The sequence below is a fragment of the Dryas octopetala genome, chromosome 7, assembly GCF_963921425.1.
Source record: "Dryas octopetala chromosome 7, drDryOcto1.1, whole genome shotgun sequence".
NCBI lineage: Eukaryota > Viridiplantae > Streptophyta > Magnoliopsida > Rosales > Rosaceae > Dryas > Dryas octopetala.
Genome location: NC_141372.1, coordinates 10,136,776 through 10,151,568, shown reverse-complemented (window position 1 = coordinate 10,151,568; position 14,793 = coordinate 10,136,776). Strand labels below are relative to the sequence as shown.

At 34.6% G+C, this 14,793-nt stretch overlaps 2 protein-coding genes across 2 annotated transcripts; one reads left to right on the top strand and one right to left on the bottom strand.

Moving 5' to 3' along the window:
- The first annotated feature begins 2,508 nt into the window (after positions 1–2,508).
- On the top strand, positions 2,509–3,683 carry LOC147279525 (histone H3.3). Its single transcript, XM_086249578.1, has 4 exons — positions 2,509–2,658; positions 2,820–2,891; positions 3,017–3,093; positions 3,224–3,683. Exons 2-4 carry the CDS (start codon positions 2,820–2,822, stop codon positions 3,483–3,485), a joined length of 411 nt encoding a protein of 136 aa, XP_086105704.1. The 5' UTR covers positions 2,509–2,658; the 3' UTR covers positions 3,486–3,683.
- A 724-nt stretch (positions 3,684–4,407) lies between these two features.
- COX6B (cytochrome C oxidase 6B) lies at positions 4,408–8,732 on the bottom strand. The gene is made up of 5 exons (XM_086250485.1): positions 8,598–8,732; positions 6,833–7,117; positions 6,621–6,703; positions 6,415–6,496; positions 4,408–4,665 (listed from the first exon to the last, which is right to left on the bottom strand). Exons 1-5 carry the CDS (start codon positions 8,637–8,639, stop codon positions 4,612–4,614), a joined length of 546 nt encoding a protein of 181 aa, XP_086106611.1. The 5' UTR covers positions 8,640–8,732; the 3' UTR covers positions 4,408–4,611.
- Positions 8,733–14,793: the final 6,061 nt, after the last annotated feature.

Below are 14,793 nucleotides of genomic sequence, written 5' to 3'. Positions count from 1 at the left end.
TAGGAATATTTGTAAAATAAAAAAAGAGGGTGGTCAATTCAACATTTTTGAGTGGTCTGCATAGCCTCCCCCTAGTAACTATCACTTGATTTCAATAAAGCAAGTTGAGTTTTGGCCAGCCACAAGCCAACCCAATCCAAAAAGGTAAGGCCTATGTACTACCCTATTCACTAGATGTGCAACTTGGGTTGGGCTAATCCAAACCCAACTCGGCTTTAAGCCAAATGTGAAAGTTTAAAGAGCCCAAAGCCCAAATTTGAATTAAACCTGAAAAAATTTGAATTGGGTTGGGTTAAGGCTTTGCCCACACAAAACCCAAATTGTAACGACCTATTTATACATTATGTGCTATATTATTATTATAATCAATCTATATCTTATTTAATATAATATACTAGAACATTATATATCTAATATATATAGGCCCCTTCCATTAGGGGATCCTTCAAAAAAAAAAATTATTTAAGGGATCTTTTGTAGGGCCATTTCTATGAAGACCATTTAATCAAACGTTAAATGGTTTCTAATTTATCTAATTTTTTTCAAGGTTGATTCTTAAAATGAGACTTAAAAAATAGATAGTTTTGGTTGCCAAATAACAATATGAAATTTGCCCCACAAACGATCTACCCTTCAATGAGGAATCTCACATTAGAAGGAACTTGTATCGCAGACTTGAATTGTGTAAATTTATTAGTATTTTGTTGCAAATTGAATTGGGCACAAAGGTTAGGAATAGGTTGGCTTACGATTTGAGCACAACCTAGTCAATTCAAGCAACCCAATACCAACCAATTTTACATGGCTTAGGGTTGGGTTCAATAATTCTCAACCTAACTAAACCCAAACTTGAATCCAAGCCTTAATTGTAAAGTGAGGGTTGGGAAAAATTGGTTTGCCTTCCAACCTGCCCAAGTTGCATTCGTACTATTTTGAGCTATGTTTGCTCATAACTTTAGATCGAACCGCTTATAGCCTTAAGAATAGGGTTAGGCTTGGGCTAATCCATAGGGCTTGGGCTATTTTTAATGGCCTAGGGACTAGATCATGTTTTTACGTATTCGAGTCATGTAAAAATTTCTTAAATGCAAACATGACCTATAAATTGAAGGGGTGGTAATATATAACTCTAACTAAAGTGCTCACTTAAGGGATTCAATTTGAGGAGGAAGTGAGGATCAATACATTCAGCCCTTAGATTTAACACAACGGTTGAAATTAATAAACATTGTAGTGAATCTAACCCTTAGCTAGGTTGTCCCTCAAATTTAGTCACTTATGTGAGCAATTATGATAAATCTAAACGCATTCATGTGTTTATTAAGTTATACCCATAATTTTCACATGGTATTCATAAGAAATACTGTGAATTAAAAAATACACAAACTTAAAAAGCATTTAATATTTTAACATATGATATTTTTCACTAAATTTCTAAAAAATACACCTAATATTATATGTATGTATTTTATAGTATTTTTTTCTTTTATATATATAAAAAATTATTGTATGTGACTGTAACACCACATTACATGCTAATATGGTATGATAGTTACACAATAACTTCTTCCTGTATAGATATGGTAAAAGTAAGATTATTAATGCCTCTGAGAGAGTATAATGGTGTGGACCAATAGAAAACGAGCATTGTTGTTTTACAATTTGTGACATATGCAAAAGGTAACACTTGAACCGTTGATTAAGAGTTGTTAAAAAGACAAGTGGGCATCATGACCGTCCAATTAAGTAGTGGGACAAAACAGTAAAAGTGACTCGTGTTATTACGGTCACACATAATATTAATAATTTATTTCTATATAAACATAGTAAAAAGTAAAATCGTTAATATTTGTAAGAGAGTGTAATCTCTTAAACCAATAGAATGTGAGTATTGTTGTTTTACAATCTGTGGCATATGCGAAAGGTAGTACTTGAACCGTTGATTAAGGGTTGTAAAAAACATAATAGGTGAGCATCAAGACCGTCTAATTAAGTTATGGCACACAATAAGTTGTTTTCATATAGATATGGTAAAAATAAAATTGTTAATGTCCGTAGGAGAGTGTAGTGGTTTGGACTTTGGACCAATAGAAAGCGAGTATTGTTCTTTTGCAATTCGTGGCATATGTGAAAGGCAACACTTGAACCGTTGATCAAGAATCGTAAAATACACAACATGTGTGCATCATGACCATCCAATTAGAAAGTGGGGCAAAATGGTAAAAATGACTCGTATTATTACGGTCACATGCGATAATTTCTTTCCATATAAATATGGGGAAAGTAAAATTGTGATGTAGGCAAGAGAGTATAAGAACGCTTTGGACCAATAGAAAGTGACTATTGTTGTTTTTCAATCCGTGGCATATACAAAAGATTACACCTTGACCGTTGATTAAGGGCCGTAAAATAACACAACATACGTGCATCCTCACCGTCCAAATCCAATTAGGCAACGGACAAAACAGTAAAAGTGACTCGTGGCCGTCCGTCTTCACGTTGGGTCGGTGAACAGGCATTATATATATACACAGAGATACAACCTTCAATTCATTCTTATCCAATTTCCTGAATTTGGTTTCTGAGAGAACAGAATCTCCTCTCTTCCCCAAATCCCAAGAATTCGTCTTCGACTTCTCGAATCCAAGAAGCAAAAAGGTAATTCCTCCTTTGTTTTCCTTTCATGGTTTTCTATTGCTGTGTGATTAATTGGGGGTTTCTTGTATAATTGCGAAGCTAGGGTTTTTCAATTTAATCTGAAATTGGGGTTTTATCGGATCGAATTGGGTTCTAATTGGTAGCGTTTAATTTTGGTTCAGATGGCTCGTACAAAGCAGACTGCTCGCAAGTCCACTGGAGGCAAGGCTCCAAGGAAGCAACTTGCCACCAAGGTTCATAAACAACCTCCTCAAACCCTAATATTTGTTCTTTGTTTTTCTCTCTCCAATCTGTTTTGTTTACTAACAAGTATTCAGTACTGTTTTTTGAAAAAAAATTGTGTGTTTTTTCTTTTCAGGCAGCTCGCAAGTCAGCCCCAACCACTGGAGGCGTGAAGAAGCCTCACCGTTACCGCCCCGGAACTGTCGCCCTCCGGTACGTAATCAATCTCACCTTTGCCTGAACAATTATTGTGAAAATTTGTAATTTTGATTCTGGGTATCGTTTGAGAACCATAATTTTATTACTGAATTGTGCTTACAATGTGTTTGTGGATATGTTGCAGTGAAATTCGGAAGTACCAGAAGAGCACGGAGCTGCTCATCAGGAAGCTCCCCTTCCAGAGGCTGGTGCGTGAAATTGCACAGGACTTCAAGACTGACCTCCGATTCCAGAGCCACGCGGTGTTGGCTCTGCAAGAGGCAGCTGAGGCATACCTTGTTGGGCTGTTTGAGGACACAAACCTCTGCGCAATTCATGCTAAGCGTGTCACAATAATGCCGAAGGATATCCAACTCGCTAGGAGAATTCGCGGTGAGAGAGCTTAAGAAAGGGATTGAAGTTGCAGTGTAGAGGGGACTTGGTGGGAAGGCTTTGATTTGATTGATTAATCATATGATTAAGGGAATGGAATGTTTTGGTTTTTAGCTTTTTCAATTTCGTCTAGTTAATGTGTAATTTTCAGACTTATCAAAGATTTGTCTATTATGGTTCAATTATAATTGTGCCCATTTTCTTTGTTTCAATTTACTTTGGTGATGACTGTTGAGGTTACAATCTCTGATGGTTTGGTGCCTTTTTGTTTTTTGTTTCAATTTACTTTGGTGATATGACTGATGACTGTTGCGGTTACAATCTCTGTTGCTTAGAATGTGATTGTTGTTCTGTTACTTTCCTGGGAAAATATTGGACTTTTCTGGGTTGGCCATCCCTAAATTAAGTTAGTTTATTTAATTTTAACCTAGCTTGTCTTTTCAATAATCTGGATCAAACTTGTGATATTAGTAGAACCGTCTGCGGTCTACCTCTTCATGCTCTTCTAGTCATGCTCTATCAGGAGCAGTGACAGCAGTGAATGCTATAATCAGCAGTTCACCATATGATTCCATGGCTGCAGCTAGTTGCATCACAATGCCAAGCCATGGTGCCTGCCGTAGCCAGATACCATGCCCCAGCCTTGGATTTACAGCATGATTCTGGCCGTAACTCCTTTTCTGTGATGATAATAGATGAAGGATTAGCTGAATAGTTTTGTGAGTTCAAATCATCCAAACTTTCTCAGATATTGTACTTATATCATGATTCAGGCCATAAATTGTCACAGAAAAAATCCATCAAAGGCGCAATACATCTTTATTATGTGGTTAGGAGAAGAAAACCCCAACAACCAATGCTACGATTCCCTTCCGGGTTTCAGTCAACTCTTATACAACAGCTAATGCAGAAAATTACCAAGACCAAAAAAGCATCTTAATGATGAACAGCAATAACTTCATTTCATGAGCTACAAATTCGCTGTATTTTGAGACAAGCAAAAATTTCTTATTAATCGAGTTTTTAAATAGGACATTCCCTGAGAGTTCAATTCTCATTGTAGAAACTCATCTATCGGAGTAAAAACTTGGATGTAACTGCAGAATGCAAACCATGTCTTGGTTTTTAAGCAGGCGCCATCTACAGAGGACCTGGGAAGGTTCCGTTCTCCCTTTGTTCATTCCATCTCTCAACCTGGCATGCAAAAATAGTACAACGGTCATTTATTGAAAACCGTTAACCATGAGACCTAAGGAATACAGAATTAACAGCAGTTGAGCAGCCAACAAGAAAACCAATATCAGATGACATACAATAGCCATTCCATTTATACTATGTGAGCAGATACTCAAAAGGATTATGCTCAACAGCAGTACAAGCACACACATAGACACTGTGCACACACGGTCACTGATTCACACAGTGGTAAAAGTCACGAACTGTAAGTGAATACGCATAAGTTCTATTCTCAAGATCAGCTACTTCATGTTTACATAGAACTGTACCCATTTGTGTGCCTTTTACACACTCACAACTTACTTATATATCACTTCCCTTCAAATGTTTTTCTCACCACATTCACGAATTGATTCACCCTCATATACCGATATGTTTTCTCTCCCAGCAACAAAAACTTAAATAAGAAAAAAAAAACTCATAAAAAAATTACAATGGTCCTAACATAGAAAACACTCTCAACATAAAAATTCTTAAAAGTTTCTGTTATAGTGCTTTGTGTCAACCAGGTCAGAATCAATAGATATTGAGTATAAAAATAACCAAGTCATCATTTAACAACTTTTTATAGGACTCATTCTTTGCTGATCTCACAAAAGGAAGTAAAGCTGTAATCATACTCAAATATTTACTACATTTCAAGGTGATCTGATTTAGAAAACTATTTTATTAATAATGTTAAATTTCTAGTTTAAAATATGTATAACAACATACCAATGCTAATGCAATATTTTGGAAGGTTAAGGATATTGGATTGATATGAAATTTAAAATGCAAGACCAGCATGATTAAAACATTAAATCCAACAATAAGATTGGCAAAAAAGTCCTATTAGTTATTAAGATAAGTAGAACTCCCTATTTATAATTTTATACAAAAGGTGTCTTTTTATTTTTATTTTTTATGAAACAGAAATTTATTAGTATCAATCACAGTCGACAAGATATCCACCTTGAAATAGAATACAAAGCATCAATGAACTAAAAAAAACTAAGAACCAAACAACAAACTATGATAATAATATTTTAGGCTTCTAGTTCCAAAGGACTGCAGCTTTCCAATCTGCCCTGATAGAAAAGAATGGTAACTCCCAAAACTCAGAAAAAATCACTGCCGATATGTTTAAAATTAAGGGCACACAGGGTCAAAGTTAAACATTTGATAACATATTCTACACTAGGTGCCAATAGATATTGCACATGTCAACCATTTTTGTTCTGATCCTAAGCCCCATGTCAACTTGTCATAAGCTACGCCTCATATAGAGGAAAAAGTCTTGAATGGGGCTGGCTTAATGCATGCACTCCGCACATAGTGGGGGTGGGATCCACAAATATTTCTGTGGGGCGGGTGTAATGCGCCATTACACCCGCCCCACAATTCGCATTACACCCGCCCCACAGAAGAATTGCTTCATTTAGTGAGGTTAAGAACTAAGCATGTTTTCCCCTCTTCGCAATTTTTCATAACTTCAATTAGAATCAGAACTTCCCCGATGGTATAGACAACTTAACTACAATAAACTAAGAACATAATATATATCCATCAAAATACAAAGGAGGCAGAAGGCCCTACTTTTAAAATAAGTTAAATTAGTAAAACAAAATCCAAAAGAAGTTCATCTGAAATATGAGTGAATTAATAGGTTCAATTAGAAATGACAAACATTACAGTTTCTAGGACCTGAACAACCACTAAAATACATACCCATTCACCAGGGCAAAGAGAACGATAATATTTTTGAAATCTATCACACTCTGGAGCACCTTCCCCCTTTGCAGCTATGCACCTGAAAATAATTGAAATATTCAAGACAATTTTGTCAAAAAATATCAGCGCCAAGCTAGGATGTAAGATGATAAATGGTTCTTAAACGAACAGATTAAGGGGAGGGGTACTCATCGTATACGTACCGATGATACTCTACATATCTGGTAAAGCAATGCCTTGTCTGATTTGTAGTTGGGAAACGGAAATCTGCTGGTGCTGTCTCAATCTGGACAAAAAAATAGAATGTCACTGAACAGATCAGAAGCTAAAAGTAAGACATAATGCACTTAGGTAGTCATATGCACTTAGGTAGTCAACAAAAAGATATTATTGATACTTGTATAGGCAGATTGACCTTAATTTCAGGTGTCTCTTCAACTGCTTCTTGATCACCTGAGTTTTCAGTACTATCACTGTTTTCTTCAGGAGCAGCTTCACTGCTGTTTTCAGTAGGGTTGGCTTCACTGCTTTCTTCACCAGCTGGTGTAACTTCCGAGCTTTCCTCTGCAGCAGCAGGTGTTTCATCAGCTTTCTCAGAGACAACTTCCTCAGAAGCAACGATCTCTGGTTTCTCAACCACTTTTACTTCGACGGGCTTGGTATCCACATCTGGCTTTTCTCCTTTCTCCAATGAGTATTGCTGTACGTCAAAATATGAGAGAAAAACATTTAAACCACTATTATCGTGCGTCAATAAAAGAAAGGATTAAAAAGGGGAGAGCATATAACGAAGCATGTTAAAGGTGAATTCCAGTGAGTGGAGGCATTTTATCACGCCTACTTAGTGGAAGAATTTTCAGTAAAAAGATAGCAAGCAATACCGTCAACTGTGATTACGCAAACATGTGGGTCCCTGATGAGCCCCACAAAATCCTGCAATCATAGTAGCAAATGTACCGAGATTGCTTGTTACCATAGTACCAGAAATATTTACCTACATGTTGCCCAGACTCAGGCTTGTTCAAATTTCTTTTTAATGAGAAAGAAGATTTCATCAAACAAATTAAAAGGGTACAAAGCAGAGGACAAGATGTCCACTGAATTCAGAGTCCACAAACTAACAAACTTCTAATAACAAAAATACAATACAAGAAACAAGAGCAGATGAAACCCCATAAAATATAGCAACCCTCCAGTAAGAATAGAAAAATGCAGAAAATAAGAAGTTCTGAAGATACCGAAGCCCTTAATGATGCTAAAAACGAATTTTATCCTATAAAATCTCCACCTCCTCACCCCTCTATCCAAATCACCCAACACAATGCCATCACACCGCATCTCCCAAAAACTCCACCCTTCTTCCTATCACCAAAAGACGTACGCCTTTCACAAAATAAGGCAGTACATTAAATTCTTCAAACCTGATAAGCGCTATAAAACCTGATGATACATTGAATTCTTAAAACTATGTCAAGTTTCAATACAAACCTCTATGAGGAGGTTGCTTTCAAGGTGATGCTATGCCATCCAGGACACCCACATAAACTGTTTAGTGTTTAATTTTTAAAGAGCCTAGTAGCCCAGTGTGGTACCTCATTGATAGGCTTGCCTAAACATGCTCCTCTAGGATCCAAGCATTGAATTGTTTCTAATCAGCTCAGTAAATCTTACAGCGCATTGACTTGATAAATGGCTCACAATTTAATATATTCGAAAGAAACCAAAATGCATATCAGTTAATTAAAATGTATACGAATATAGAATTACGTTTATAATCAAAATTTCAAGTAATTTTGCGTGTTTAATTTAATCAACAAAAACTGGTAGTTAGAAAAACCTTAAATTTAACTTCTTAAAATGCTTTTTTTTATTAAAAAAAATTCTCCATGAATAGAAAATTAGACTCTTGATTAACAAACAAATCAAGCCCTGAAATGACTAGCTCAAAAAAAAAAAAAAAAAAAAAACAGAAATTGAAAAAATGGTATATTACTTCATCCAATTCATTGATATCAAAGCTTACTAACCAGGAAAGAGATACATAATTCGACGCAAAATTTCCAACTTTTATTTCAAATGAGGTATTTAGAAAAGCAAGTAGATCGAATTAAAACCGCGACCAAGCCATGAACGAAAATTGTTAAATTTTGGAGGCATAGAGAAGACGATCAGAGTGGTACCTCAGCTAGGGTTAGGATTTTGTCGGCTTGCGTCTCCGCCATTGATGGAAGATGAGGAATACGATCTACCTCGGCTGTGAAATCGCGTTTTATCTTATTAGGTGGCCAAGCAGAGAGAGAGAGAGAGTGTGTGGGTTTTAGGTCTACCGTCTAGTTGAGAATCTGAGTTACTGCGCTGGTAAAAGTAAAGACTGATAATTAGGTAATTAGAGTGAGCTGAGCTACCTGCCGTTTAGTGAGGTATCTATTGGTGGCATTTGAGGTCTGTGCTGTGCAAACTACCTGCCGTTTTTTCTGTTTTGACCTGGCACCTGGGCTTGGTCCTGTCTGGTTTTGGGCTTACAAAGCGTGAATGCTACACATTTAGTTGGGCTGCGATTTATGCTTTTGTTGCTTTTTAAGTTTGGGTGCCGCTACTTGGACCCCTTTTTTATCTAGCACAAACACACTCTTTATACCCATCTTCAATTTAAAAAGTTTAAAAACTTATTAGTATACTCAATATTTTTTTCAAAAATACCCTTATTATAACCCAACAAACAAACTTAACTTATCCATGCTCTTTATACCCAACAACACACCCAAAATCATCACCACCACCCAACACCCAACGCCAATACCTCATCATCCATCACCCAACAACACCACCCATTGCCCTCAACATTAAAAAAAAAAAATTAGACTACAATAATTTGAATCCTAGTTGTTTAATGTTGAACTTGAACACAAAGGGGAGAGTTTTAAGATTTTTTTTTTTTTTAATTTTGTTCGGCACTGGTTAACCGAACAAGAATAAGAATGTTCAGCAGTAAACAATCAAACAAGTAGAAGGATATTCGCCGGCGCACAATTGTACGAATAGAAGGATGTTCGGTTAACAATCACCAAACACCTTTTTTTTTCTAAATTTTTTAGAAGTGTTCGGTAGTCTATGGCCGAACACACAAGACTATGTTCGGTGCTTTATTGCCGAACATGTTGCGATTTCAGTTTTTGAAAATAAGCACTTAGTCTATTAAAAATCAAAAGAATGATGAAAATACTTTATTTAAAGACTCTCAAACCATAATTTAATCATTCATTCATCAATATTAAACTTGTTTGCATCAATATAGAGAGTGTTATAGTGTGTTTAAGGTTTTGATAGATAGTTGAGTGACGATGTGAATGGAGAATTGATGTTGGGTATTGAGAAATGTTGGGTATAGGTTCAAGTTAATTTAATTTAATTTTAATTAAATTTTTAAGTCCTTAAAGGTTAATTTACATTATGGTATAATGGAAAATTAGATTTTTATTAAAGTATTGTGGATATGAATAAAAAAGTTGGGTCCGAATAGCGGCACTTTTTAAGTTTTTGTGTTTTAATTTTAATGATGTTGTCCCTCTTTAAATTTAAAAAATAGGACTTACATTTGTATAAAAAAAAAAAAAAAATAAGACTGCACTTATTGTCATTTCTCTTATTTTTCATTAATTTTAAAACAAATGAACAAAAAAAAAAAAACTACGAGATACAAATATAAGGTTTTTATTGCGCGAGAGACAAAAATAATGGGTGCATGCATACAACCTCAACAGATTCCTTGCCACCACTCCAACTCACCAACACCAAGATGATAATGTATATTTTGGTTAACTTGAAGATGTTACTTCGGATTATTGTCAAATCATCTGAGTTAAATATTTATGATTATGATCAGTTTTAAAGTTAGTTTAAATAGTGAGGCAACAAATAAATTCGGATTATAATAGATTAAAAAATATTCCATCTTTTCAAACTCAATTTGGTTGAAATTATAACTAAGGTTGAAATTATACAACATGTTTATGGAAAAGAACATATATAATTATGGTTGAAATTATAGTTGACTAGTAGTCATCATGGATGCTATGTGACACAATCCAAACTCAATTTGAAGCAAACCTCCTACGATGGGTTGGGATGTGATATTTGGAAAATGACTTTGTAACCCGAGTCATGTGCATACCAAACTTGAAAGCAAATTTGCCCACTATCTTAATTCAAACCTCCTAGGATGGGTTGAGATGTGATATTTAGAAAATGACTTTGTAACCCGAGTCATGTCCATACCAAATTTGAGAGCAAATTTGCTCACCATCCTAATTCAAACCTCCTAAGATGAATTAGGATGTGATATTTGGAAAATGACTTTGTAACTCGAGTCATGTTCATACCAAACTTGAGAGCAAATTTCCTCACCACTTTATTAAGGTGGTGAGCATTACCACCTAATAGCCACATGTCACATATGATTATTATAGTTAACTATGATCAAATATTGAATAAAATAATATTTTAATCTTAACTTATCTTTAAATAAGATTAAATAAAAAATTTGAAAAAAACCCATCAATTTTACTGTGATGCCCGCTTCACAGTAATCTGCTTTTCCCCACTTGCCCACCCCCTTCCCCTCCCTCTTCCTCTCCCTGCTTTCCGATAGTCCCCTTCACATTTTCGGTCACCACTCTTCCCTTCTCCCTTTTCATTTTTTTTTTCATTCTTAAGATTATTTTTATTTGCTCTCATTTTCAAAATTCAAACACAATCTCCGATGGCTTTTATGAAACATATCCCCTAGTAAAAGTCGATGAGAGCAACGATCTCGTCGTGAGACCAGCAGAGAGGAGGAGGGAGGTGTTGGTTTCGGGTTCGAGTTCTAGGTGGATTGCAACGGCATCAGGAGAACGAGAGGGACGACCGACTAAGGAGGACCACCACATGTCAAACAACTAATAAGATGATGATGCTCACCACCTAATTAAGCTAATTAAGATGATGAGCAAATTTGCTCTCTACCAAACTTAGACCAGTAGCCATGCTAATTAGGAGTTAGGACAATGTTTATGAGAATATTTTTCACTTGTTGGCTCAATCATTAACTAAAACAGGAAAAAGTTTTTAGGCAGCCGCCACCAATGGAAACGAGTAATTTGGTTCGTGAGTGAAGCTTCTGAGTATTTTTTGGACAGCTGCACCACCAACGAAATTACAATACTTTGAACTATCGTTCTCTTTTTTTCCTCCTGAACTTTTAGTCTCCGCGTCATTCAAATCCACCGGCGAAATCACATCATGCGCCACCATCTATGCGTGTGACCGTTTCTTCGCATCCATATCAAATGTAACCAAGGAATAAAATTTCGGGTTTCGAAGAAATTTCGATGAAAATTTCGATGGAAATTTCGACGGAAATTTCGAAGATTTTTAAATTTCGACAAAAATTTGACGGAAATGATGGAAATTGATATCAAAATACGGAAATTTTGAATGAAACTTTACCATATGTTTATTTATCATATTATCTACTAAATTGATAAAAAATATTGAAGAAACCAAATTATATAGTAGGTTTCATGTGATATAAGATAAATATAATACACGCTGAAGACAAATACTGTTAAATAAAATTAGTATAAAATGAAATTAGTATATTATCTATACTCTATAATATATACACTAAACCCTATATATTTTATAATCTATATTCTATATCGTTTAGGATATGGTATATGATACTAGGGTTTAAGCCCTTTAGGGTAATTTAAATTATTTTATATATAAAAACATATTATAGTTTACTAGTTTAGGGTTTAAAAATAACTAAACGAAACTCCAAAACGGTAAATGAAACTTCAAACTATTTTTTTCTTCACAATTAACCCAAAGGCCCCAAACCCCAAACAACCTTAAACTTTTTATTTTTTTTTAAATTTTTTTATTTTTTTTATTTTTTTTTTCTTCTTTTTCTTTTCCTTCCTTTCCCTTTCCTTACTTTTCCCCCGAGGCTCCACTGCTCCAGCAACCCCCTCTGTTTTCTTCATTTCTTCTCTCTTTCTCTCTCTCTCTGCATCTCCCCCCGCCGTCGCCCCTGCCCGTCGCCCCGTCGTCCCGTTGTCGCCCGCGTCGCCCGCGTCACCTCTCTCCCTCGATCTCCCCCTGCCGTCGCCTCTCTCTCCCTCGATCTCCCCCTGCCGCCGCCTGCCACCACCCCTTTTTCTCTGGGAATGGGTTATGGGCACCGTCGAAATTTCGTCGAAAAATTTCGACGAAATCATCCCGAAATTTTAGCAAATATGGGTTTCGATTTCGACACCTCTAAAAATCAAAATTTTCGACGAAATTTCGCCGAAAACTTCGAAATTTAACACCCTGAATGTAACTTAAATTAAAAAATGACTCGGGTTAAAAAAGAAATACATACATATATACATATGAAATAAATGAATTTCCTCGTAAGATGCGACAAAGTGATTTCATCAAAAGGTGAGAACCAATCATTAGGCTAAAAACATAATGTATTTGTTTGGCTCACGCCAATGGTTTTTAACAGCAAAAACCATTTTCAATAGCACCACTATTTAAATCGTGAGTTAGACATTAATAGACACTAAAAACTGAAAAAAAAAATATTAGATATATCCGATATATTTATATAGTGTAACAAATTTAATGTACAAGAATTTTATTGGATAATATATTTATATTATTAAGATATGGTATTAATAATATTCGCTTATATTATGACACGATTATGATAAGTTGAATTAGTTACACCACATGACGATATATCAGTTACACCTAAATAATTTATCTCAAAACTGTGGCCATTGATAACAATACACATAATTTTAATATGAGTCAATTACAAAATGCACTCATCAACTATAAATGGTATTTCAAATTAGTCTATGAACAAAAATTTATTTTAAATTAATCAACTAACTAATAAAAAATTATAAAATAACACATCCATTATCAATTTTGTCGTAAGATTGCTCCTCTCCTCTCCTCTCCTCTCAAGTTAATTGTAATTGGAGATAAGGCTGATCGAGTTTAGTGAGATAAGTCAATTTCGACAGAGCTTTCTGCTTGTCTGTCCTAGATCGATGTTGGCCATTGATATGCATGGATCTTGTGGTCAATGGTCAGCATGAATCACGTGTATAAGATTCTCAATCATTAATGTGATTGACATGAAAATTATTGATTTTCTTCAAATTAAAAATAAAGTGATTTAGAATTAGAGTACAATAACAAATTAACAATTGTCTCTCCTAGATGTGCTTGTAGCATGTGTATCTGATTGACGGTCATTAATATTATGCATGGATTTTTTTGTTTTTTTATTTAAGGCATGCATCGAGCCAAATTGTATTGAAAGGACTTTAACTACAAATCGTCTTCGAGGTAAGAAGTGAGTCATAATTAGGGGTGTGATTTGGATTGAAAAATCCGAATCCGACTGATTTTTATCCGAAAATTTTTAATTTTATTCCGAATTTGAAAATGTCAAATTCAAAAATGCCGAAATCTAAAAATTCCGAAAAAAATTAGATTGGAATTGGAATGTTTATGTAAATTCTGATTCCGATCCGATATTTTCGAAATTATGCCAATTTATTCTATATTTATATTAATATTATATATTTTATCATTTATTTAGTATGATACATATAACATATATTTTAAAAAAGATGACTAATACTATTAATATAAATATATGTACATTATAAATATATGTGTATCATAATAACATAAATGGTAAGTTGGTAACACAAACACCCACATTTTTCTGTACATGTAATTACTATTTTTTTTTATTAGGGAGGGAAATTGAAGATATGGAGCAATTCTATAGTTGTTCCAACTGGAATATCCCACCAATTGTAATTACTAATTACTAAATATTTAAGCTTATTATATTCAAAATTTCAAACATGATATATATATGAGTAACATGTATCTATTAGTGACATTTATTTCTCTTATATATTATGTGTGTTATAATATATACCATGCATTAAACATATATAATATATAACATACATAATATATACCATACATTAATGGGATTAGTTCGCGCCTAAAAATTTGATGCCGACGAAAAGATGCAATAGCTAATAGCCGATTGAGGTGGCCGACGAAAGCTTTTTTCTAACAAGCGAGTTGAACCGACAAAATGTAGAATTTTGTCGGCAGAGAGTTTCGTTGATACGCTTTGGGAGACCAAACTATTATGAAAAAAAATCCAAACATGTTCTAAAAAATATTATGAAAATGTGAAAATTCTGATTTTTTATTCGAAAATTTCAAATGTTTATCCGAAAGTTCCGAAAATGTTATATTCCGAAAAATTCCGAAAATTCCGAGAAATCCAAAAATTCCGAA